At 37.4% G+C, this 27,994-nt stretch overlaps 1 protein-coding gene across 1 annotated transcript in view; it reads right to left on the reverse strand.

Annotated features, from left to right (window-relative positions):
- Positions 1 to 27,994, reverse strand: part of LOC103590118 (thrombospondin type-1 domain-containing protein 7B-like) — a 419,640-nt gene that overhangs the window by 356,572 nt on the left and 35,074 nt on the right. Inside the window, exons 6-7 of the mRNA XM_008572266.1 lie at positions 5,012 to 5,141; positions 1,729 to 1,832 (exon numbers count right to left, since the gene is read on the reverse strand). Coding sequence (XP_008570488.1) covers positions 1,729 to 1,832; positions 5,012 to 5,141 — 234 coding nt within the window. The remainder of the gene's footprint in view (positions 1 to 1,728; positions 1,833 to 5,011; positions 5,142 to 27,994) is intronic.

Raw genomic sequence — 27,994 nt, forward strand, 5'->3', positions numbered from 1 at the left:
AGTTGGAACCAGCCCAAATGTCCATCTTCGGATGAGTGGATATGGAAAATGTGGTATATCTGCAAAATGGAATACCACTCAGCTATAAAAACGAATGAAATATTGCCATTTGCAACAACATGGATGGACCTAGAGAGAATTATATTAAGTGAAACAAGTCAGGCACAGAAAGAGAAATACCACATGTTCTCACTTATTGGTGGGAGCCAAAAATAAATAAATAAATTCACTCACACACACACACAAAAAAAACCAGGGTGGGGGTGGAAGAAGATATAACAACTACAACCCTTTGAAGTTGTTACAACAAGCAAACGGAAAGGACATTTTTGGGTGGTAGGGGGGAGAGGGAGGAGGGAGGGAGGTTTCGGTGATGGGCCATAATAATGAACCACATTGTATATGGACAAAATAAAAATTCAAAAAAAAAAAAAGAAAGAAAAAGAAAAATCCTTTTAGGACATATTTTCATAATAATAACTTTCCTATTATGTGACAATACCACATCATTTAGGTGTAACATCTCTCCAGGACTTACTACGTGGTTTTGTAATGAAAACTGACCATTATGATAGTAATACTGTATTTAATACCATATGATATCATACTCCAGTATCACAGAGTAGCAGAGTCCATATCCCATTTAGAGTTAAATTATTTGCTTCATTTATTTGGTAGATATTGCTGATCTAAATATTTCATAACAATTTTTCTAGCAGAAAGTAGGGAAAAGCCTTATAATAACAATATCATATTATTATAACAATTTTATAACATATGGAGGTAAAATGTTTTAAGTGGTCCCTTCTTGTAATTTACACAAAGTCATTCTAGATCCTCGTAGCAGTCCTTAATCAAACTAACTGGCCAATCAAATTCATCTGTAAATATTTTGACAGGGATATCATTTCCAAAGTATAACCTATGAGCAATAAGAAGAAAAACTTGATTCAAAATATGTCTTGTAAAAGAATACTAATTATAAAACCAGTATAATTGAATTGGTCCCACAGGTCTAATTTTGCTACATACATCTCTTTAGCAACAAAGTCGTCAGATTTTAAGAATAAAGCACTTCTTATCAAGTCTCATATTATTGGCACCTGGATTATGAATAAAAGAGGAAAATGAGCATCTGATGATTCACTTAGTGCTTTTCAGATATCTGTCACACCTTCTAGACATTGGAGATAAAAGGTACTTCTACTCAGATCTAGAAGCCTATTCATATCTCTTCCAGAAATTTTAATAGCTCCTTTCTGTTCATATTATAAATAGAATATATAGTAAGTAAGTATATAACAATTATGTGTAAGCCATGGTAATTAAGATTAGTCAATTTATTCGGTTATTCTATCATTCATACAACAAATATTTAATTAGCACCTAAAAAGTGCAAGGTATACTGTTGGGTCTAATATTGACATATTTTCATTCCTTGGCTAATATCCAACATGAATTTGGAATACCAGCATTGGGATATCCTATGAGTGAGTACAGATATTTGCTTTCATTGCTTTAGTCCTTAGGTCCACTATTGGTTATAGTTAAAACATGTTCTAATATCAATATTAACAAAAGCCAAACTTAAACGCAAGCACTAATAAACATAATCTAATTCAATAATATCACAACTTATCCAAATGTAAAAATAAGCAACATATTATAAGAATAACATGATTTTAAATTGCATATTAATAAAAAAAAACTATTTAAAAAGCCCCTTACCTCTTGTTTGTAACCCCTTTCCACAGGCTTCACTGGTGCCCATGATTCCCTGCCTGACAGACTCTGGCACTAAGATACAAGGCCTCCATTTCTGTGGCTTCCACCTGTGATTACAAAGAAAAGTGGACTAGAAATTTTGCCGTGATAAATATACAAATAGAATACTTGAAATAGATTAATTTGAAATAGAAAAGGAAAGTTTTTAAATAAAAATGGACTCTAAAGCAATGTCATAAAATCAAGCCCTGTCAAGCACTAGAGATGACAATAGTCCACTCCGCTGCAGATTCATGGTTTATGCAACAATTTCATTTTTTAGAATTTGGACATTTTTTGCATAAATGTTAGTTCATACAGAAAAGTAGCCACAAAAAACATTAGAAGCACAGATTGATCTGGAAGGTGTAGATCTTTATGAACTTAAAATTGTTTCAAGAAAACAATAAAAGAAAAAAAAAGAGAAAATCCCTGTGTCCCACTGGAGTATTAAAGAATCAAAGTGTGAACATCTGAAGCTTGGAGTGCCAACCTTCACACTGGATCTTCTGTTTCTAATTTTGTATAAGGTGCTTCCTAGGACTCTGAAGTAACTCAAACATCTCAACAGGTTAAAGAATAAAAGGAAAGGTGCGGGCCTGGGACCCTATCTTATCTGATAGTTCATTTAGGGAAAACTAATGGACCCAACTCTGATAAAATACCAAGATTTCTATTCCTCAGAGGAAATAGTCTCTAAGGAAGTCTTCTGGTTTTTCTTTTCTCACATCGATAAAGCTCTATTTTTATGACTCACAGGTCCTTAAACCTGTCTCTTCACAATGTTCCAGAAAACCCAAGCCATAAGTAGAACCACAGGTTCTGCTCTTTCATTAAGTATATTTTCACATTTTTTCAGATAGGCTAGTACTTCTGTTAGGAGAGCCACTTCAAGAAAATAAAAAAGAAAGAAAAAGAAAAATGAAATAAAATAAGAATATCATTGACATCATTCAAGTGGGCTTCCTAATGGGAATAACCGAAGAGCTGGGGAAAAATCAGGAAACAGCTAAACAGAAAACCTGTCCTGTTTAAAGAAATCACCTATTAATTTTAAGTAGTTGTAAATTTAGTTGGTCAATGCACAGACTCATTCAGCATGATTCTAAAACACAGAAGCTAAAATGGTAAGGGGTTTTAGGCGAACTTTTCAACTAGGAGATATCATTCATAAAGATCCTTTGAGTTTACACAGGTTTACTAGACCGAAATAAAACCAAAGAATACAGTCTCTTTCAGTTTGCTGAACAGACTGAAAGGGAAGGAATGAATTTTCAGAATTCTCTCATGGAACTTTCAGTTTTAGTATGATAGACCTGGGCTCAGAGAGGTTAAATGATATGTCCCAGACTGTCAGAACAAGCTGGTTGTCAGCCCTAAGTCTCTGGATACTCTTGTCTACACCTCATTGCCAATTCTACCTAGGATAAAGGATTCTGTGATGTCTTTTCCATTACTTACTAATTTAATGTGTTGGAGATGCTTAAATGCACAGAAAAAAATAGACATTTGGATTCTGTTTTAATTTGGTAAAAATGTGAATATGTCACCTTAATGGAGTCAAAAATATGAATAAGAAGATAGTGATAAAAGCCTATCTTAACTTGCTTCTTAGATAACTTCCTCTACCTTACAATGAAGGTGAAAGCAAAATCTAAGTTGGAATCATATTGCTCAAAATTCAAGGATGATTTACTAAGCAGCAGAAAATCATGCTGATAGCTTGGACACATTTTGAACTGAGCATCAGATAAATGATACAATGATCTAATCCATACACATGGGAACTGATTTTGGGGAAAATGGCAGGAGGTCAACGATGGAAATGAGTTCAAACATGGATGGCTAAATTGAAGTGCAACAGATAAAGAGAGTGGGCAACAGAATGGAAAAGCCCACTAACAGTTTCTACAACTTTATCTGATTATAATAGCCCTGGGTTCATAAAAATGTCTAATATTTGATCTGGTTATTTTTTTCACTTGGCTGCTTTCCTTGAGAGCTCTTTTGCTGGGCTCAGAAATTTCAATATTTATACATGGCACAAAACGATGAATATTGACAATATTTCCATAGTGGCCCTGTGGTTGATAAGGGAAAACTGGTAGTCTGTGCACATTCCCAATGGTTATTTTCATCCTCCCCAGATTGATCATCAGAGAGAAACAATGGGAGTAAAGGATGATAAAATTGATAGTAATTTAGATTTTTTTCAATGACACTTCTAAACTTTACCTAAAGTGAGAAGTCTTCTTTAAAAAAAAAAAAAAAAAAACTTATATTTTCTGAAAAAATTAGCCCTTGATTTTCACAGCTTTAAGATATAGTTTCTCAAATAATCAGGAGAAATACTAGGCATTTTTAACAAAGACATATTTAAGTATGCTGATAAAGCTATATGATTTTTAAGGCCACAGGCTATTTTCACAAATCAATACAACTCAACAGTGATTGAATATAATCCAAATATACTTTAAAGAAATGTTTTAATCAAATTTAAAGCTGTCAAATGTTATAGAAGTAGAAGTTTATAGCTAAACAGAAAAACTGCAGGTATAATTTTTAGAAATAATAATTACTGATTTGCCAAGAGGGAATGTGTAGGGAGCATATATAGTTTAAGAGTTACTCATTTTTTTAAAAAAATATTTCATCCATGGGTGAAGCTTTTTCTCTAACTAGATGGTTTCTCAAAATATGTATGTAATAAAAATTGAGTACCAAAACCAATTTTAATTAAAATAAACAATTATTAAGAGAATACAAATTTATTCTTAATTCTTGATTAAAGTTTTAGGATGAGAACAATACAGTAAGGGTTGGTTACCTCCTCTGTGTGTGTGGGGGTGTGTGTGTTCATGTATGTATGTATATGCATACACACCCACCCACACACACACACACACACACACACACACACATGAGTATATATTGTTTTTCTCCCCCAGGTAAAGACCTCATCCTGAATCTCTTGGAATCATGATCCTCAAATTAATTGCCTGAGTGGCAGAAGTCCAGCAGCTAACTTACAGTCAAAACATGTTTTTTCCCCCTGTTAATCAGACTTTCATATACTTTACTCATTCCAAATATATTCCATTTAAGAGTGGAAACATTGAAGTATTTGAAGATATACAACAACATTACTTCATCTTATTTTTTACTAAACAACCATATATTTCGTGGGGAAAAAAAAGTTATGATTTATACTAATGTCTAATGATAATTTAAAAAGGTAACTAATTACCAATATAAAGGGCACAATGAGACATCTTCACACTCTCTCTCTTCAAATAAGGTATCTGGGCATTCCTGGCCTCCGTTGGCTGCTTCTTGGATGATAATCCTGTATCGAGACTGTTTTATTGTGGCATTTCCTGAAGTAAAGGAAAAATAAAATTATAGTGCCCTTTTATGTTGATGCAGATTAAAATTCAGAAAGCAAATCGGAAAAAAAAAAAAAAAAGGAGAGGTAAAGTAAACACATGTAGAAAGACGCCTGGGAAATAAGAATAACAAGCAAAGATGAGGATTTAATAGTCAAAGTTACTTCTGTGAGACAGACATACTACACTTCATAATTTAGATTTCAAATATATGTATGTGTTCTAATATGCAAAGATTGTTTCCCACTGTCTTAATGTGTTTTAAATTAACTAGGATCTATATTACCAATGGCATGAGAGTTACATGGCATGATCTGAGCGGCCCCAAAAATCTTCCTTGATTTCAAAACAACAGCTCAAGAGCCTGGAGTTTTATTATTAGCAATTAACCCCCTTGAGTAAGGCATTTCCCTCTCTAGGCTACTTTTTATAAAACAAATACTCCTCTTAAAATTAATATTTTAATAATCTATTTATTTATTATATTTCATATCCTCACAACCTCATAACCAATATGCATGTAACTGGAATTTAGGGAAGAAGCACTAAAATTAGGAAAGACCAAAATATTGTTTACTTCGTGGTTTTGCTGACACAGAAGTACTAATAGGCACCTCAAAAAAAGACAACTGATGCTTACTTTAATGTGGTAGAGACTGTTCTATTTCAAAATTTTTAAATATCTTCTGAATCAATTATTGTTATAATGTTTGGCAACTATTTCAATTACCATGTGCAAGATAATACTGTGTGCACAAAATAAGCAGACATAAATTTCTGATGTACAGAATTTACAATTACGCAGGAAGAAAAGGGGACAAATATATACAGAACTAGTCACAAGACATGGTAGAGTGTGAAAAATGTCAGATAGTGATACATTGTTAGGTGGGTAAAGAAGAAAGAGTAATCATTTTTGATTCTGGGAACCGAACGGAGCTCACAGAACAGCCAGATTTATCCTGGGTCTTGAAGGCCGAATAGAAAAAGATATATATAGGATAAAGCCATTTTAGGCCAAGAAATCAGTTTGAGAAAAGGCACTGAGACATAAGAGCACAAGGAATTTACAGAGAAAGACACATGACTATGTTCAGAAGAAAGGTATGTGTGTCAGGCCTGAGAGTGTGCACATGGAGAGGTGGAAGAGAGCGAGAGAGCACAGTGAAGGTTACAAAGAACACAGAGAAGGGGAAACGCAGGAGAAAAGGAATTAATTGGTAGGTATGGGACAAGTAATGGACCTAATCATGTTAAGAGGTTAATCTCTACGAATTCAGTGAACTAAGTGGGGCAAAACAAAAAGAGAAAAAGGAGCATTTATTAAAATTATACATGCACATTTTTTTAGATCATTAATACAAGAAGACTTACAGTGAGAAGCAACTACCCACTACCCAAGCTCCCCTACCCCTGTCTTCCTCCTCAGAGGGAACACTTTTAACTGTTGCTGTATTCAGTTCTCCTGTGGTTACCTCCAAATCTATAAACAACATGCTTATGTCATTACTTATTGATTTATGAACTTTAGACATTACCTATTGACACTCTGCTATAATTGGTGAGAATTTACTTTTCACTACCTTCCAAATTTTTACAATCATATAGCTAATTTTATGCTTCGGCCCTGCTCCTCATTCCTGTTCTCCATCAGACCAGCCCCACAGCTCTGCAGAGTCCCCCAGGGAGGATGGGCTTTTGCCTCCACCGCACCCACCTTCCTGCTAGGTTAGGTGGTGGCTTCCTGGGCTGTGTCATCAGTCTCTCTGCTCTTCAGTCTAGTCCATTAATGTCTGGCTTCCATAAGTGAGTTCAGATCTCTCGTCCACTGATGGTCCTCTCCTTTTGTTTTTGACAAGGAATTAGGGCTTTGAAAAGTCCTTTTCTATCATTTTTCACGAGATCTTGAGAAGGAAAAGAGACCAGCATGTCTGCACATTTCATGACCTTGAACTGGAAGTGAAGGAAATGTACAGGATCTTTTCCATTTGATCCATAGCTACTATCTTTGTCCTTCTTTAACCTGCTCTGTACCTAAGGAACTAACCAGAGGAGGATTGCATCAGTGGTCCCCTTGCCCACTGGCTTCTGTTTGGGTTTTTCCAATGGGGGATGAGGCACATAATGGATGGGGGAAAAAAAGGGGGCAAGAGGAGAGAGAGGTCAGGGAATTTATTACAGATTCCATCTTCTGCATCACCCAGGCTGTCTCCCTCTCTCTACCAAAAGACACAGTTCCTACGACTGGCACTTGCCTACAGCTACTTTCATTGGGTTCTACTAATTGCCCTTTCCTTCCATCTTTCTGGCTCCCAGCTGTCACTAGCTCAGGTACTAAGCCATCATCCCCTGCTAGTTTACATTAACACTGCCCACTCCATTGTAAATAGTCCCTTCATTAAATTTTCTTCAGTTGCCCCATTTGATGGGCCACCAGTTTCCTGACAGAACATGTCAATAAAGTCAAAGGAGAAATTCCGCTATTTGATAGGTGAATGCTGTCACTGCACTTTTAAAAAGGTAGTTAAGGCCCTATGAGGAGTACAGAAATAGCAGCTTAACAATAAAGAAAAATGTAACTGAAATAGTTTTGCATAATAATATGAAAAGCCATTTTCATTTGGGTGGGGACAATCTTGGTAAATAATTATGCATTTAGGAAAAAGTATTTTCCCCCACTCCCAATGAATTCCAATTACACTGTACTTACTCTAAAAATTATTGTTTAGCCTTAGAATGTGTATGAGTGTGGGTTTGTGTTTGTGTGTGTGTGTGTGTGTGTGTTGTCCAAATATTATCTTAGGACACTGGAAATTAAGATTGAAGACAATAAAAAAAAATGAAAGGGACATTTCACCTCATATTGACAGAAAACCCTAAAGGGAACTAGACCTAGAATATGAATCAATGCTTCTCCCTTCTGCAATGTGCACATGCGCACACACACACACACACACAGACACACAAAATACACATTCACACAGGTATTCTGCCTTTATGGTGTGACTCCAGGTCAAAGGATTCAAAGTTTGAGAAAAATAGTTGCATTGATTTTCATGCCCTACAGACGTTCAGGTTGGAGGTTGAAAAGGATAGATTCTATGATGAAAACGATAGATTCTATGATGAAAACATTTAGCATAGAGATAAGATTTTCAGGAGAGGAAACTGACTAGCACTACAAAAAAATGAAGAAAAAGGCACACCTCTTTGAAAAGAGAGGTATAGAGTTAAGGTATCTTGAGATAGGGAAACAACACCATGATATGTGAGATGGCTGCTAAGAGTTTATGTATGTGTGTGTGTTTTTTTTCCTTGAACAGTGAAATAGTCATATTTAGCATTCAGTTTTAAAGGATTTTCCCCTTCCTATGACATAAGTGCTTCAAATTATGGCCAGAACTATGGCAGAATCTGTTATATACAACACGCTTGATTTAGTGGTGGTGTGGCTAACTCAAGGGTGTACCCCTGGAAAGTATACCTGGAATGGAGCAGTCAATGGTCTTCTCACTCCACCCCTACTTTGAAGCCAGCATGAGGGTAGCAGCTCTGTATTAAGAAAGGGTAATAATTCCAGAAATCCCAGAGGTGACTTGTAGCCAAAGAAGTGGATGCTTGAGGCAGCCCCTGATATCATGGTTTGAAGTCAGGCAAGAGAAGATGAACGAAAGGCCAAATGGAGTTCTCAGGAAGTGATGGCAAACAAAACCCCCTTGTTCCATTGAATATACAAGAAAAAGTGATTTCTAGGAAGTGGATATAGAAAGGGGAGGACAGTGGCTTTGCAGGTGGAAGACATTTAGATTACACCTGGAAGTAAAACATACTAAAACTTTACAGGAATTATCACCTTCATCTATGTCAGATACACTTCAGGGCATTTTGCATATGCTATCTTATTTTATTATTATAACACCATATGAGGTTGGTATTCTTCTTATTATTATTCCTGTTTTATTAATAAGAAAATGGAGGGTGGAAAAGGTAAATAATTTGTCCAAAGTCACCTAGATAGGATTGAAATTGTGCTTGGCCAACATTAAAATCCGTGATCTTTCCATTAAAGGAAACTTTACACTAAGATGACAAGAGAGGGGCAGGGGAGGAATCTGAATCTTAGTTCCTCTCTTATTCCCAAGGGAAGCCTCTTCCTTTTTAAATAATTCTTCAATAGCACACTGTTTGCAGAAGACTTCAGTGTCAATAAAAACAATAATATTCGCAGGGCTTTGTGAGCAATGCCTCCAACCTCACTATGACTATGAAAAATAACAATAAATTAAAGTGACTGTTCGCAAATATAAACAATTGCTCAAGCATGATTATGATAATAAGCAACGTTTAAATTCGGTTTTGATTTTTGCATATTTTATCATCATTAAGTCATCAGGCATAATTAAAGCTTAAGTTATTAATTATAATCAAAAGAAGTAACATTTAGAAAAGATGGCAATTTAAAGATTAAGAACCATATTTAACATAGAAAACATACGAGTGGCCTACAAACACTGAAGGGTATTTACAGATTCTTTGGGAAGGTCTATACCAGTTTTTCTCAGAAAGACAGTAGCAAGGGTGGAAGAAATAAGCATGTAAAGAGTAGCTTCAGGTGATTTGCAGTGAGGTGAGCTAAGGCACACCACACTGAATTCAAGTTGTGTCGAGCCCTGATGCCACGGGTATTCAATCAATGATTTGGAATAAAGAATTGACTAAGTTTGCAACTGGTCTAAAATGTGAGAATGAGGGAAAACCAAGTTCACAGCACTACATAGGTGAACACAGACACTGGCAGATAGGAGAGGCAGGGAGGGAGGGAGGGCTCCTAAAGGCAAGCAGATCCAATGCCAACCTGCAGATTCTGATTAGCAGGATTTTTTAAAGTGAGCTCTAGGGCTTTGTTTTGTTTCTTAAATATCACCATTACTGAGTAGACCTCAGTGACACATTATTCTTCATGGCACCAACATTCTTCCAGCTTATCACCTTGCAACTCTTGCTTCTCACCCTGGAGCTCTCTGTCTTCCTCTCCACTTACACATCTAATTCACATTCAAAAAAACAACTATCCATCTGCTAGTGATTCCTCTCTAATCCATCTTGAAGCAAAAGGATGACACCTATGATATTTTAAGATTCATTACATAAACAGCCATGCATTAAATACTTCCTGAGGTTAATTTACAACCCTCATATCTGTTAGACTTCAGGCAATTCCTTTAACCTTGGTAGGCCTCAGCTTCCTAGGCTGTAAAACAGGCTAAACAGAGAGTTCCTAGCTCTTTTGACCGCTGTGAAGATTACATGAGACGCTGCATGTAAAGCATGTACACATTGCCTTCTAGTACAGGGAATTTTCTCTAGTGTAATGTGAATTCATGAAAGAAGAATAGAAGAAAGATTAAAATAAATAGTAGAAGAAAATACTCAATAATTGAGTCTCCTCTAATTTAAAGAAAGAAGGGAGAGAAGGGAGAGAAGGGATAGTGTAAAGTTGGTAATGAATACAAAATTGTAGCTACACAAGACGAATAATATCTAGTGTTCTACAGCACTGTAGGGTGACTATAATTAACAGCAATTTATTGTATACTGTCAATTAGCTATAACAGAGGATTTTGAATGTTCCCAATACAAAGAAATGATAAATATTTGAGGTAATGAAAAAAAAATCAGTGATTGCCAGGATTTGGGGGGAGTAGGGTTGGATGAATTGGTGGAGCACATAGGATTTTTAGGGCAGTGGAACTATTCTGTATGATACTGTAATGGTGAATATGTGACATTATGTATTTGACAAAACTCATAGAACTGTACAACACAAAGAGGAAACCCTAATGTGAAACTGAGTTAATAATATATCGATATTGGGTTGTAATTGTAACAAATGTACCATACCGATGTTGGATGTTAATAATAGAGAAACTGTGTATGTGGGTGGGGGGGGTATGGGAACTGTCTATTTTCTACTCAATTTCTCTGTAAACCTAAAACTGCTATAAAAACAAAGTCTATTACTCAGAGAGAATGAAAAAAGTGACAAACCAGCTTTCAATTCAGAGCTGGGTCTCATTATGTTCTGTACATGTAGAAGTATACCATGGGTGGCTTAAAACCGTTCCATGTTCCTGGGAAGCTAAACTACAATTGCAAGGCAATCAGTACCCACTAACACCTTCTCCTATTAGTGGAGAGGAATGGATAGGATGATCAAATGTCCTGTTTGTTCAGGGCAGTCCTGGTTAATGCCTATTATCCTGCCTTAAATCATAGCTCCTTCATTCACTCTCAGAAATGTCTTGTTTTGTATGAAAAATTATATGATCACTCAGACAAAGACAATCACCCCCATGTGAATGTAAAAAACAAGCACATTTGTTTCTCATTGCAGCACAGGATTGCATTTCAAATGTGTGGAAAAGGTAGACTGCAGTGCTGTTCTCAAATGATCTATTCAATCTGATCACTGCACCATTTTTATTTCCTGCCACAGAATTCTGCTTGAGATAGCAGTTCCTGATGGTTTTGTGCCCCAAGCACACTTGCTCAGGAGTCATTAAATTAAAAATTAAAGGGAAAGGAGAGTGTAGGGCTTATCTCAAAATAACTGACTGGAGCTACTTTATACATGTTACTATGATAGAAACATCACAAGTAGATGCTACGTAACTGAAGAGAACTGGCACTGAATCCAAGTGGAGCATTAATAGAAGATGGAAAAAAAAAGTTGCGCTTGGCCAAAATTGCAAAACATCATTTAAAAATCTGTTTCTAAGTCAAGACTGACAAAGATCTCAGTATGTGAGGCAGCCCAACTTTCTTCAACTTAAATCCCTCCCTAAGTACATTCACTCTGCTGACAAATCACAAAGAGAACACTCTTTTCTAATTTCTTCCTGACCACTGTTGAGAGTCAAACAGACTTAATTTCTGTTTTTAGAAAAGAAACAAAACCAGGGATTCACCACCAGCCCAACTACCTCCCACTTAAATTTGGAGAAATAGATACCGTGACTCAGTTCTCCGAGGGAAGCATTTACCACATTCAGTGTTGTCATCATCGGTAAATATTTATCAGGTGTCTGTTATATGTAGGCAAGTCACTTAGGTGCTGGGTATTATACTGAAATATATATATATACATGCATTATTAAATCTCCCCAGTGCAACACAAATGAAACTTGATGGATGGATAAAAATGCAAAAAGTTTTCCATAGTCTGATAAGCATTCAGAAATGATAATATAAACTTTGCATTATTATCCAAAGGCCATTAACTCAGTATGCTCTCTCTCTTTTAAGGAGAAATGGAAGCTTAAGTGGTGAAAAATGCAATTCCCTGGAAGAACTATGAGTAGGAAGTTTTCATATAATTCCTCCCTGTTCATCTTGATGTTCCATATATACAGCAGATACGTCAAGAGCAGCTTCCTCCCATAGAACTCCCTTGCAGCCTAAACTTTGAAGTACTTCAAAATGAACACTGACCTAAAGACCCTTTCTATCTGTGCATGGATGAAATTAAGCAAAATGGAAAAGCTTTTCTGCTGAACTTTCCGGAAGCGTTTAAAATAGGCTCCAGGATATCCATATACTTCTTTCATTTTGAAATGTTGCTTGAAAAACTTCATTCTATATTCTTAAATTTTCATAACCATCATTCATTTTGCAACAGAACCAAAATTCAATGAATCTGGCAACAGACAAGACCTCCAGGGCTCAGATTTCTAAGTTTAGCTCATTGACGAATTGCTTTATGACCCTGGCAATGCACTTAACCTTTCAGAACTTCAATTTTCCTACTTGTCCTATGTGGGTAACACTGCTGAGCCAATTCACATGACAGCTGTTAGAAATGACTAATTAAATGGGATTAAAAATTTTTGAGAACGATATATATATATATATATATATATACCAGTGAACTTAAAATTCTTTATATGTAAGCCCTGAACATAGACTTCAAAAGAAGCAACTCAAATTTACATTTGTATGAATTATCCAGGGTAAGAGTTGAGGCAAATAACCATTTTTTTCCTATGGTAAGCATCACATACTCACAGAGGCCTATGCAGTACTTCTAATTTTTCAGGGATTCTCTCTAATTTCTTTTGCTTCATATCCCCAACCATTGCTGCTCTTAAAAACATCTCCAATTTAGAGAGCTAACCTTATCAGTGACCCTCTTTGAGTCTCGTCTTTCCTCTCACTCTCTACATATCACACTGAAGTCATTCAGAGCTGATCTCACTGTCTGCTCAACTTATGTGGTCCTCAACCCCAGCTGTATATCAGAACCTCAGGGGTCATTTATGAACTTCTAATGTCCCTCCAACCCAAACGAATTAAACCACAATGTCTGTTGAGTGGGGTTCACACATTGGTATGTTTTTAAAAGTCCCCATGGCAGAGAACCACCGATTTAGCATAATTAAAGCAGTGTCTCTTATTAATCCTATGTGTAAGACAGGAAAAATACAATGCAGCATTCTTAATCAAGCAATAGAAAACAAATGAGAGCTAGCTAAATCATTACTGCTTCTTACCACATTTTAAAAATGCAACCTACCCTCTAGCTAAGTACATCATAATGGGTATAATTGGAAATGTGTACTATACACAAGGAGTGTTGACAAAGCCATTTACAATGATGTGTTGCACTTGTCTTTTCTTCTTGCCAATGTGTGCTGAAATGACAGGGATTAATTTTCCCCCTCCTGACCCCTTTTAATTTTAGCAGATGAAGTATCTAGAGGCTGCCTGCTACAGGGCTTCTTATAAGTTGTGCACCACCAGATTAAGGCTGAAATACTCTGAAATGCCATATTGTGCTCCCTACCTATGTAATATCTAGGGAAAGAGAAGTTGAGGCACAGCCAATAATACGTGCAAAGGCCCAGACTCAAATTCCAGAGGGAGAAAGAGGGATAAGGGTGGCCAGATCATTCAGAGGAGCAAGGGGGAAAGAGAGGAAAGGAGGTCAGTTTTCCTATACAGAAAAAGAAATTGGACATCCATACCTAATACCATATATAATAATGAATTATTAAAGATTTAGATGCAAAAATTTCAGAAGAAAAAGGGTAATATCTTTATGATTTGGGGATAGATTAAAAAGTACCTTAAAACACAGAAATGAAAATCATTTAAAAAAAATCAATAAATTCCACTACATTAAAATTAGCATTTCTATTCACCAAATAACAAACTTCACCTTAATTCAGGATAATTGTATCACATGTAATGAAAAAAGTTTATTATGGAGAATATAGTCTTCAAAAAAATAAGAAAAACAACCCAAGCACTTCAGTCACTTACCAAGTACTTTACATGAATCAACTCACTTAATCCTCACAACAACCCTAAAACACGGTTACTGCTATTGTCATTCCCATTTTTAAGAAAACGAAAACAGAGAGTTTTTGTACCTAGTCCAAGGCCCCCATATGTGGTAGAAAAGGCTTGAAACCCAAGCAGTCTGGGTCCAGAGTATGTGTTCGGTTTTCTTGCCTGTTGCCAAAACATACCTCCCTCTGGTCCTATTCCCTTCAATCCTTGGATGTTCTCTGCCAAGTGCAAGAATAATTACAATCCAATAAAATAACCTGGGTTAATGTATTAGTCATTGGATATGGCACCTCTTCTCAGGAATCAAAACCAAGGACCAGCATCATGGGTATGTGATCTGCACAGGCCCGTGGATGGTTTTACGCTCCGCAACAGCAGTCTTAAAATTCTTAATAATATTTTGAACAAGAGACTCTGCACTTTCCTTTGCACAGGGCCCTGCAAATGATGTCACTAGTCCTGATAAGAACAGATGGGAATGTGGAAAATTAGCGAGATCCTCTGAGTCTCTGGGACTATCTGATTCCTGGGAAGCACACACTCAGGAGAGGCTATGGAGAAGGGTTTGTTCCAAGCTGGAGTTCTGACAGTTGCTTACTGTTGTTTCTTTCTTAACATGTAAGTCCTTTGAGCAGGAGAGTGGTTGCATAATCAGCCAGTTATTACGTGAACTCTGCAGGATGAATGAAGAACTCAGTGCACTCCAGTCATGAAGACATACTACTAAACAATGCTGAGTAATGGTATTTTATATTCCTACCTATGATTCACATTTTTCTATTCAAGAAAACAGATTCTCATCCTTTCTTGCCCAGATAATTGAGTAGTCTCCTAATTTATCCACTGGTTTCCAACATTGTCTCACTTCACTGTTTTGGTACTTTTCTAAAACACAAATGTTATTTTATCACACTCATGCTTAAAATTTAAAGTCCACCAGTATTCCAGATAAGGTCCAAACTGTTTAGAAGGGCATAAATCTCTTCATGAGCTGGCTCTGGCATATCTTTCTAACACTATTACTTATCACCCCTCCCATGCAGATTCTGCATCCCAATCATGAGCTGCCCGTAATTCACTCAATTACAGTGCAGTCTCACACCACTAACCTGCACATGCATCCCCCTGCTACTTGCTATCTGTAAACTTCTCTCTTACATTTTCCTGGCAGTTCCTGATTTACCAAATCTCACCTTCTCAGTCACATACTTCCCAAGCACTTAACTAAAGCAAAAGCCCCTCTTCTCTGGCACTACAATTCCCTGTGCTTACGCTTTCAATAGAAAACAAGCGGATCCCCTGTGAAAAATCCCCTTGATTAAAGTAACTTTGTCTTGGAACTAGCAGCTGGCATAAAATTTGGCACATGGTAATTCCTACAAAAAGGTTCACTGAATTAATGACACACTCATCCATCACCATTCATTCAGTAAATACTGAGCACTGACTTTGCGGCAGCCACTACTCAAAGTGTTCCAGCACTGAACAAGATGCAGAGCTTACATTCTAGTCAGGACAATGGTAAGTGCTACAAGGAAAACAACACAGGGTGATGAGCAAGACAGAGAACAGGGAGAAGGAGGAATAAGTGAGTCAGAGGGAGGCACTCTGAGGTGAAGACATTTGAACTGAAAACAGAGTGTTGATCAAAAGGCATCCAAGCAAAGGCATGGGAGGAGAGCTTTTCAGGGAGAAGGAGCAGCATGTGAAAGTCTTATTGACGGAACAAGCCTGGTCAGAAAGGAAGCCAGTATTGACAGTGGGATGTAAAGGAGGGAGTGGGAGGTGGGATGTGGGTTCACAACATTGTGTAGCATCAGACAGGGAGGGTGGAGACCTTCTGATGATTTCTTCCACGTGAAGGGCAATCCACTGCCATAGCTTTCCTTGTCCCTAGACTCCAACTCCCTTCACCTACATCTCCTTTGGGAGTGCATCTAATGAGTGGCATATAAATCATGACTTTGGCAAAAAGAAAAAGACATATGCAGCTCTCGTTTCTCTTTCCTTCCCTTTTTTTTCTGGGTACATCTGCTCAGAAGATGCACGTATTCTGCTCTGTTCTTAGCTGTGCTCACCCAAGGAGAGTTTTTGGCTATCCAGCATGGTCTGTGACCAGGTGGGAAAGTCTGTCTAGTTCTGGGGTTGCCAATCAGCAGGTATTTTGATCTCCTCTGCTTTGACTAACTCTCAGTTGTTTCAGATTTGGGGTGGAAAAAAAGATGAGTGGAGAAAAGCCAGAACTCCTCAAAGTCCAAGACCATGTATGACCTCGTTGTTCATGTATAATGTTATTTCATGTTCCATGCTATATAATTAAATATATATTCACTAAACTCCTATTATTGTCCTGCTATAAGAAAATCTCTCTTTCAACATATACACACTTGCACACACACACACACACACACACACCTCTATGTATCTTCTGTTTATAAAATATACAATATTTATGGTTTGAGCTTGAGTACACGTGGATCCTACAACTCATTCTGGGGAGACAAACTACATAGTTGAGGATGAGGAGGGAATTATCACATATTGAGCAACTGTTGTTGAGTTAGCCTCCTCATATGGAATAAGAAAACCCTATGATATAAGTTGTCCTACCCATGTTACATGTTATTTCTGTGTTACCAATGAGCATATAGAGTTTCAGAAAGGTTAACTAAATTTCAAAACACATAACTTAGAAGTGGCAAGACCAGGAGTCCACCACAAGTATGTTAGGTTCTAAAGGTCACGGTCAAGCTCTCTCTGCCACACATGAATGAATTGGAGAGAAGCTTAGGATATAACATAATTAAATGCTAAACTAAATATAATCAAGTATCAACTCAGTAAGCATTGTGGTCATTTATCAATGGTAGAGAATACCGTTGCCTCAAGTTAGAAATCAGCACACTTTGAACAGAAATTGTCACCATATTCACACAATCTGCATTCCTACTTTGATTACTATCCGTGAGGTCTCAAAATACAGTTACGATAAGCATATTTTAAGTATCAGTGAATTAAATTTAACTTGGAAAGATCTCAAACGGCAGAGTCTATCATTCCTGGCGTACTTATTTTTGGATATTTTATTTTTTATCATTGAAAACATGCCATTCAGTATATATTCTATCTGAACCCTCTATATGTAGCAGCTTAATTTTGAAGCAACTTCAAAAGATTGGCAGAATATCCAGTGCTGATTTTTCTTCTGGGGACACTTACAAGTTGTTTGTCTAAACCATGAGCAATCTACTTCATTCTGAGCATGAATTTAATAGTGTCTTGATTTGTTACCATACATAAATTATTTGCTGTTCTTATAAAACCTGGAGTTTCAAATTGACATATTTAAATTCCAACATTTAACTCTATGTCTAACTCTGAGCTTTCTTATAGTAAGACAAATTAAAGTTTATAAATCTACCATCATATTAGCTAATCCAGTGAGTCAAAAACCTCCAGAAATCACTCTCTAATTTAGAATCATATTAAAATGTGACCAAAGCCAAGGAAATGACAAATAATTAATTTATTCTTTTTAATTGCAGATTATTTTATAAACTTAAAGTAACACCCCAGGTAAATCAAAACTAATTTATTCTATTTCTTCATAGGAAGCACATCAAAAGTCTAAAAATAAACTACTAATTAGAGTGGATAACTTTGTTTCTGAAAAAACAACTCATTTATCTCTATAGACAAATAGGGATCATATTGTATTGTCTGCAGAGAATTCTAGAGATATGAGAACGAAACCAGCCAGAAGTAAAAGCATTTTGATAAGAAAGAGACTTCACATTCAAAGAAACACATATTTTTGCCACCAATGCTAACAATAAATCATTCTGAGTACCCACATGTGCCACAGGATTTATTTATGGTAATGTAGCTTGGCTGTTGAATGAAGGAAATTAATAGTGCTTTAAAGCAACTATTATATGCAAACTAAGAAGGCATAATGTTGGGCTTCAGATGTAAAGAACAGAATTTCATGTACCAAATCTACATTTGTTTATTTTATTTGCTTTTTTATTTATTTGGTTTTGTTGGGTAAGTTGGTTTTTATTTTATGACAACCAAGACAACACTGTTTATCAGAGACTACTGACAGGAATCATAGACAAGGCATTTTGATAAGAACTCAACTACACACAGACAGCATATTTTGCTTGTTTGAAGTAAAATATCTGGCACAGATCATGCTCAGGGCGAGTGCTTTCTCTCTCCGCAGTTTCTATTCCGCATGAAGGTGTTATTCTACTGCATTTATATTCTCTGGAGCTTCATTTTCCTTTTCTATATTTCTACCTAATTTACAACAGCTCTCTTCCCAAACCAAAGCTGCAAAGTGAAAAGAGGGTGGCTTTTGAGTCGGTAACATGCTAGTTTCTGCCAATAGCTCAGCACCCAGAGGGACTGTTGGTAACCCAAGGAAGGAAAGGAGTCAGGTTCTAAATTCCCTTCAAATTGCTGAGCTGCAGCAGCTTGGAGAGGGCAGCCTCCCTGCCTGAACCCTCCGAGAGGATGATCCCACACTGAGTCGCTGCTGCCTTCGGGCACCACTACCCTCATCCTTTTCCAGATGGGTCTCTGACCCGAGGGGCTGTGCCAACAGGCTGCTGAGTGACTGAGTGACCTAGCACAAAAATATATATTTGGTCACCAGAGACACCTTTTTTTTTTTTTTTTGATAAATTGAATTAAAAGTTTGAAGGGAAGTTACTGTCAACATTGGGAGTTTGAGTTAAAGAGTTGTGTAGAGTTGGGACTTGGTAGCCATTCTGGGGCTGTATTCCTGCTGGTTATAAGGGTGTAGTGATTCAGAGCAGCCCATAAGAAGGGGCAGGACAGCAGATGTGGAGAAGTAGAGACAGGAAGAACCACGATTGCCCTGAGAGGGGAAGAAAGCAGCCTCAGGTCCTGTTTGCATTTTCAGTTCCCATAATGCCCAGATGGATTTTTTTCTCCTTATTTTTGGACATCGGTGAGATCTCCTTTTATAACTTCCCAACAAGTCCCTTCTTACCTAATGTAGCTTTAAGGTCTTTGATCCCTAAAACTGAAATTGACTTAATCAGAATAATATGGAAGGTTCTTGTCACACATTTCTTAAAGAATCTAATGGTTGATAGTTAAATTGAATGTTTTTCCAATACACTGGTTTTCAAACTTGAGTGTGTGTTAGAATCACTAAGGAAATTTATTTAAAATTGCAGATTTTTGAGGCCCCAGTTCTGACTTCAAAAATCAGAATCTTGTAGGGTTGTAGCAAGCATCCCAGGTAGTTCTGAGCTGGAGGTCCATGGACCACACTTTTAGAAACCTGTTCCAATTATTCTAAGTTTTACCTTCAGGTCAGTCTAGGCCACCAAAAGATTGCACATAAACACAATTTTGCATTTCAACCTTGTAGCCTTGGGTTTTACCAAAAAAGAAACCCTGGATTGCATTTCCTATATCTATATAGCTGAAAACAGTAACCTCTACCTCAGTTGGTGACCTCTGTGGAAATGTGAAATTCCATTGGGACACGGCCTTAAGGAATTAGCAATTGAATAGGTTTGCTTCGGTGAGATATTCCTATGACTTCATTACGAACAATAATAAACAAATAGACTGATGGACAAATAAGTGAATGAATAAGAAAGTAAACAAAAATAAATAAAAGGATGAAATATGTTTCCTTTTTAACCACATTTTCCGGAAGGCCAGAGACAATCAGATTCTCCAAGGCCCACACATTCTGTGACCAGCATCATCACATATGTCCTTACATTAAGCTTTACATTACATTTGCAAGGTCTGTTTAAGCAGATTGGTTCTTACTGGCATGCATTTATTTAACATGGATTTACTGAGTTCTAGTCTTTCTTAAATTTATTACTAGGTATTATGAGGACTGAAAACTGAAAGGGCAAGTTTCATCCCTCAAGGAGTTCAAGTTCCTTTAAAGGGACACAGAACACCTTTACCAATAGCTAGTATGCAAGTAGTTCAGACAAGATGATGGGACTTAGGAGGTAGGAGTAGTTATTTCCAGCAGAGAGGTCAGGACAAACTCTGTGGAAGAGGCAAAGATTTACGTCTCAGTAAGATTTGGACTAGGAGTAGAGATGAAGAAAAAGACATTCTAGACGGAGAAAAAAATCAAATTTTTCGTATTACCTTCTCTCATAGCACCCCGACCTTCTGCACAGCACATTTAGTAATGGCATGTTCATTTAGGTAGTTATGTGTTCAATATCTCTATCTTCTCCTGCTAGATTGTACTCTCCATAGCAGAGAGACTTGTGTCTGTTTCACTCACCACCCTATGCACATACACACAGCATTTAGCAGTGCCTGGAACCCGGTGATATCCTTCAGCAAATGTTTTGTTGCTGAACAAGTGGTTAAAAGCTTAGGATTCCATGTGGTTTATACATTTACTAGTTTTGCAAACTTGGTCTCTATCTTGAAGCCTCTACTTCCTCATATGTAAAATGAAGTAATAGTAGTTCTCTCTATATAAGGTTGAGGTAAGAATTAAATAGGGTGATGAGAACACTTAAAGCCCATTCTTTTAGCAGTCTGAAATATACAATACATTATTATTAACTACAGTCAGAAGAGGCGATGGATATGTTAATTAGCTTAATTTAATCATTCTACAATGTATACATAAGTTAAAGTGTCACACTGTACCCCATAAATATATACAACTAGTATCTGTCAATTGAAAATAAAATGAAATTTAAAAAGAAATAAAATAAAAATAAATAAATAGGGTAACTAAATAAATTACAGCTATTATAAATCTGGTAAGAAAAGGCAGTGAGACGAAGCAAAGCTGTGCTGAAGTTACAGCCTTTCAGTGATAAGAGCTGAACTTCTCCAGTTTGCCTCTCTGTACCTATACAGACCACCAGGGAAGACAATGCAGGAAGTTCAACCCTGGGTTTCTTGTCTTTGTTCCTTTTGGGCACTCTGACCACAGTGCTTCCCTTGAGGAGTCTGTTGCCTGATCTACAGAGCAGAACAAATAAAACAGCTTTTCCTTTATCACTAAACTGTCTTGACAGCCTAGGAGTTAGCACATGTCAAAGTAATGTGTGATCTGTAACGTGCAAAGCCTGCATCCCAGGTGCCAAGCTTCAAATTCTTGACTTCCTAATAGACATGAAAGATGAGCTATGCCTGTGGACATCAGAAGGAACTTCTTGTTGTGGGATAAAAACAGGTCCTGGACTCAAAAAAACCTGGATTCCAACCCTGTTCTGATTCTAACATGCTGGGTAACCTTGGAGCAGTTACCTCATCTTTCTGAGCCTGGAGTTCCTCACCTGTTAGTCATGAATGACTAGACTTACCTCCTGGGGCCAATGTAAGTGGTAAAGAGAAACCAAGCCGATAATACTGTGGACTCCACATCCTTGCAAATGCACATTAATCTCTCTTCCAGAAGGAAGAGGGAGTGAAGGGGTGGGATAAAAGAGTTTGAACTGAAAATGCTTCCCCTGTCAGATCGTACGTGGATTAACATTTGCTCTGAAGGAGACGTGTAGGTCACACCAACTGAAGTTCTGAGTTCTGAGCAGCAGCTCTTGTTCTAACCCAGGTGTTCCTGCTGGTCTGAATACGGTCATGGAACTCTGATGGAATGTTTTTTTTTTGTTTTTTTTTTTTACCAAATCTGATAACATCTTATACTGGGTTTTACTAGAGACAGGAAGAAGGTGCTATGATTTACGTGAGAAAAGATTTAAAAGAATTTTTAATTAAGAGAATTTTATTCATCAACTTTCTCCCCCATGGATTGGAAGAAGGTGTCTTTTATGAATTTTATCAGCAGTACTCCTCAGTTTGACAGAAGTATGATTGAGAACTGTAATCTCTACAAGCCCAAATATCTGTCATTTCTCCTACTAAATTATCAGGAATATTTATGGAGCATCAGAACCATGTAGTGATCTATGGACTTTAAATTAGAGACAAAGGGAAAAAGTCACACCCAGTAGTGCCTGTAAAGATAAAGGTAACTGTACTCTGTGTATCCAGGCTGGGTCTGGAGACATATATGTGAGCTATACATCTTATTTTATTTAATTTCTCAAAAAGCACTTTGGAAAAGATAACATTACCCAAAATTTATAGTGGAGGTAAATATGATTTAGGTTAAGTGACTTTCTCAAGGAAGAAAAAGGTGTTAGATCACCTTCAACATTATTTTTTGGGCCAGTGTTCCAAGATCAAAGCCTCAATTACTCAAACACAGTGGGCCCTTCATTATTTGAGAATAAACTAGCATTTTATTGTCTATCACCCAGGTGGACAAAGATATAGATTGGCCTGTGGAGAGGAGGGAGGATTGCATCTGCTCGAAAGCAAGTGAAGAGGAGGGTGGTGTTTGTAAACACTTGAGTGGGCAAAATTCTGAAGTCCAGGATAGTTTACTTTTGACTTCTTTGACACTAAATGACCAATTCCCTAATTTGCCTCAATCTATCGAACAATCTGTTAAAGCCTGTTTTCATTAAAATGGAAACAAAATCAAGAATTAGAACTGAAGGAAAAGTTGTGGAGTTCATTTATTCATGCATTCAATAATTACTGAATGCCCCGTCCTATGCCAGACATGGTGCTAAGCACTGTAAGTTTATTAATGGAGTTGAAAACTCCTGCCATCTAGAGTTTGTCCAGGGAAAACAGAAACACGGAAACAACCACCTTGATACCAACACATAAGAGACTTAATACTGCAGGGCACCAACATAATAAAAGAAAAATTCCTGACCTTAAGGAACTTAGTTCATCATCATCATCATCATCATCATTATACAATAATAATAAGAACAATATTTTTATATGTACCTGGCATTGTTCCATGTGTCCTATTCTCCTATAGCAGCTCTATGAATAGGTGCTAATATCATCTCATTTTGGAATGGAGGAAACTGAAAACATCAAGTTTAAAGTGATTTGAATGTCAAAGATGGGATTTGAACCCAGGAAATCTAACTCAAGAATTCACGCTCTTAACCACCTAGGTGCTAAAACAAACAAACAAACAGACAAACAAGCAAACAAACAAAAACCACATTACTGACAGTCTTTGACACTGGAAACTCAAGGCTTAACTCCAAGAGGATTGACACAGGAGGAAACGGATCCCACCAAATGTGGTTTCCTACCAATTCCCAGCAGCAGTCTGCCATTGGCCTTCCTGTTACCATGAATGATACTGTTATCTAGCTAACCCCTTAGAGACAAAAGTTTAAGGTGCCCCCTCAGTCTTTAATTATTGAGGCTGACAAATAATTAATTATTAGCTCTATTGTTCCTAAGAATAAATACAAAGAGCTATTCTGAATATGCCACATTTCATCTTCTAGTACAATAAATTTACCTCCTACATATTGTTCCTTTTCATGGAATGGGAAATGCATCTGGGGATTATTTCAAATAGTCCATGGCAGGGTAGAAGGGGGGATAACTGAGAGTAAAGACAAAATAAGAATGCCCAGGCATTGATCATTGTTTTGTGAAGTCATCACTGCACAAAAGCACATGGCATTAATCATTAATACATTGTACTAAAATTGTAGTATGTATATGTTTGAAATTTCATATAATTAAATGTTGAAGATACAAAGTACACCCCTTTAAAGACAGCCTGATAGAAATCTTGGAAAAACAGTATTGACTTTTTGACCTTAAAGTGAAAATGAGGTATGATGGTAATGACAGCGGTGGTCAATATAATTAACTTTAACACTACCCAGGCAAACAATTGTCAATGATCTCCTACGTTAAAATCTATGTGAAGATGTATTATAAAAAGTAAGCACTAAATGAGTGTTTCTCATTCTCTGACACTTGTAAGAGTCACCTATGGAGAGCTTTACTTAATATTGCAAATGTCCTTTCAACCTGAAGAGATTCTGACTGAAGTGGGCTAGGGTGAGTCTCAGACATCTGTGCGTTGGAAAAACTCCACGGGGCTGAGAAAACAGTGTATTAACAAGCAGTTGCTATTATTAACCAAATAATATTAGATACTTCAAGGAGGCATTTGCTTCATAAGTTGAAGAAAGAATAGGAGAAAAATAGCGAGAAAAGCACCAACAAATGGTTCTTGATAATCTGGTTAGTTTATACAGGGACTTAAAAATTAGAGAGGTCACAACAGGCCCAAAGCTTGAGAGCCCTGTGGTTTGCTTAGAAGAACGTGGGACTATCAAAAATTATTTTTAGAGATACTCACATGAGGAGGAGGAAGAAGGCAAGAAGCATGGCTGGTTGCTAGCTAGACATTTTTCAGGCATTGAAAATACCTTTAAGTCTTAAGAATTTGGCTCATGAGCCCAGCCAGGACAAAACATAACCTGCCACTACTCATCCACTGTGAACGCACAAATCACCGCTTGTGCACTAGGTTCCCTGGAAGCACCTGGGATTTTTGAGAGGTTTAGAATGGATTTGGTTTGAGATTTATATAATCCAGTGATTTCCTGGTCAGATCACAAACATATTAAATCAGGATGTCTGTGAGTAGGAGGCAGGCATCAGTATTTTTTACAGATCTCCAGGTGATTCCACTGTGCAGCCAAATTTGAGGACCATGATAATAATCTCTTTTCAACTTTGATGACCCAATCTGAAGCCACAGATGCAAAAAAAAGAAAAAAAAAAAAAGAATTCCTCTGCCCTGCTTGGTAGAGGCTTCCACTTGCTCAGGCCCATCCTAGTCCTGGAACATTTCTCCTATCTTCTCAGTTCAGGTTAAATCGCTTTCTCCACCCCTCTCCCACTCCACCTGTGTCCCCATCTGCTAGTCTGTCCCTGATCCATTCTTCTCATTTTAGAACTTTGACCAAGACATTGCCTTGCTCAGAAATTTCTAATAAAATTTCCTTCAACAGATACTTTGGGAAATGGTGTTCTAGAACAGTACACCTCAAACTTGAATGTGCATACAAGTTCCCTGGGGATCGGGGATCTTATTAAATGCAGATTCGAATTCAGTAGACCCTATGAGGTTTGGAAATGTACCTTTCTATAAGATCCCAGATGATACCTATACTAAAGTCTACTGAACTAGAATCTGCATTTAATAAGATCCCCAATCCCTAGGGGACTTGTATGCACATTCAAGTCTGAGAAGTACTGCTCTAGAACACCATTTCCCAAAGGATGTGTTGAAAGACTCTCAAGTACAGAAAATCCGCTTCCCAGATTCAAATCCATACCTTTCCATCCTTTTACAGAACAGCTGTACATTCAACATATTTATCAAGTGACAACTATACGTCCCATACTATGCTGGGCTTAGAGGATCCAGAGTTGAAGACAGCAGAAGTGGTTCCTGCATTCATGGACTTAATTGGGCAGAGGCAACATCCACAAGGGAAGATATGAATGGTGAGTTCATGAAGGGGTGAGTAGGATGCTGTAGGATAATCTGCTTAGTTAGTTGGTAAGGTAGTCTGGGAGAGGAGAGCAGCATTACTGAGGAAAGGCTGTTAAAGCGGGTTGACGTGGGTGCACAGGCTGAGCACCCAGGTAGGAGAGGCAGTTGAAGAGAGTGCCAGCATCACACACAGCAGGTGCAAAGGCCCTGAACAGCTACACAAACACTTGCCAAGTGCCTATTCTTTGCCAGAAGGTGATCTAAGTGCTTTCCTTATAGGCAGGTGTGATTATTAACCCCATTTCACAAATGAGGAAACTGAGGCAGAGAAAGACTAAGTAATACATCTGTCACAGAGCAAACCCGAAAACCTAACCCCAGCCATCTGGCTCCAGCGTCTATGCTCTTATGCCCCAACCTACAGCCTCATGAATTGGGAAGAACATGACACATTTAAGGAACTGAAAAAAGGGCCATGTGGCCAGAGCTAAAGCAGGGTTTGTCATAGATCTATGGCTTTTTATCATCAGAATGCCGGAGAGGGGATCACCACTCAGAGTAGTAGTTTTTACAACTACAGATTTCTTGGACTCATCCCATAGTTATTGAATCAGAATTTCTTGTCATGGAGGCAGAAATCTGCATATTAACGACGCTTCCAGGTATTCAGATGCTATGAACTTTGAGAACCATGGGCTTAGAGGTACCATTTCCTCCAAATTCTCCCCCTCCCATAGAGCCTCCTAATTAACCTGTGATTATTTAATAATATCTTGGTTCCAGGGTATAAACTAAACATGAGGGTAAATAGGATTAAAGTGGAAAGCTGGAAGAAATCTGAAAATTGAATCTTTGCTCCTCCAGGTGCCCCGGCTTCCAAGCTGTGAAAAGAATTATCTAGCCTTAAAAAGTTGGAGGCAAAAAGAGACCACAGAAGTTTAGAACTGTTTTCATTACAATGCCAACCACTTAAGCAACTAATTGAATCTCTGGAAATTGGAGTAAAATTTAAAGTTGCTTGAAGAGCAATTATTTTACATGTTCTGTGATTCCTCCACCTTTAGTCAATGCTAGAAGAAGACGCGCCGACAGCAGAAAGAATTCTTTTGAATATAGAAGCCATGAAATAGCAGTGGTTGAAGCAGTCTCTGGTCACCAGGGCATACTGTCTCAACAAAACTAATCTGCCTCCCTAAGTGTCAGGGGATTTCAAAAGCTCCAACACCAATTTCTGGCTGCCAGCAGGTTATTCTTCTTAATTCAGTCTTTTCTTATAACCGTTTAACAGAGAAATTATGCTAAATGCTCATGAATAAGAAACTAAAAGAAATAGCTGAACCACAAGAAAACTCCATCATCATGGATTATATTATCCCCTTGCATTTGTTCAATATTTACCTGTAAGATCCTGAAACTTTTTCAGGTACATTACACTCAAATTCCAAAAGTAGGCCTCCTAGATGCTGCCTTTCAAATGGTTCAGAATACAAACAGTAGCTTTTCTGTCCTATTCTGTTTGGAAATGACATTCCCCTGGCTATTCAGCAAATGCTGGTGCTGTGGATTGAATGTCTCCCACCAAACACACTGAAGCTTGACTTGTGTCCCCCAAGTTTTACATGTTAGAAATTTGGCTCCCCCTGTGACTGCTGAGGGTGGGAAATCCTATTATGGTAATTGAAAGGTGGGACCTTAAAGAGATGATTAGGTTGTAGGACCATACCATAGTGAATGGATTAATAGTGGGGGTCAGGGGTGTGGTTCTGAGGGCTTTAAAAGGAGAGCACATGAGTGTTTTTCTTTTTCTGTTCTGCCATTTTCTGCCATGTGAGACCCCTGTGTCACTGTTGCCACCACCAGGACCATCACCAGATGTGCTCCTTGGACTTTGGACTTCCCAGCCTCCAAAACTGTAAGCAATAAATTTGTTTTCTTGCAAATCACCCAGTTTCAGGTATTCTGTTATAAACAACAGAAACCTGTTCATACATCATTGAGAAGATTCATACTTTGAATCTTCACTCAGGAAAGAAAAAAAGTTTTAGAAAGTTTCTAGAAGAGATTATTGTTTCTACCCTTCAAAAGATCAGATAAATAATACAATGTA

The sequence above is a fragment of the Galeopterus variegatus genome, unplaced genomic scaffold (assembly GCF_000696425.1).
Source record: "Galeopterus variegatus unplaced genomic scaffold, G_variegatus-3.0.2 Scaffold770, whole genome shotgun sequence".
NCBI classification, from domain to species: Eukaryota; Metazoa; Chordata; class Mammalia; order Dermoptera; family Cynocephalidae; genus Galeopterus; species Galeopterus variegatus.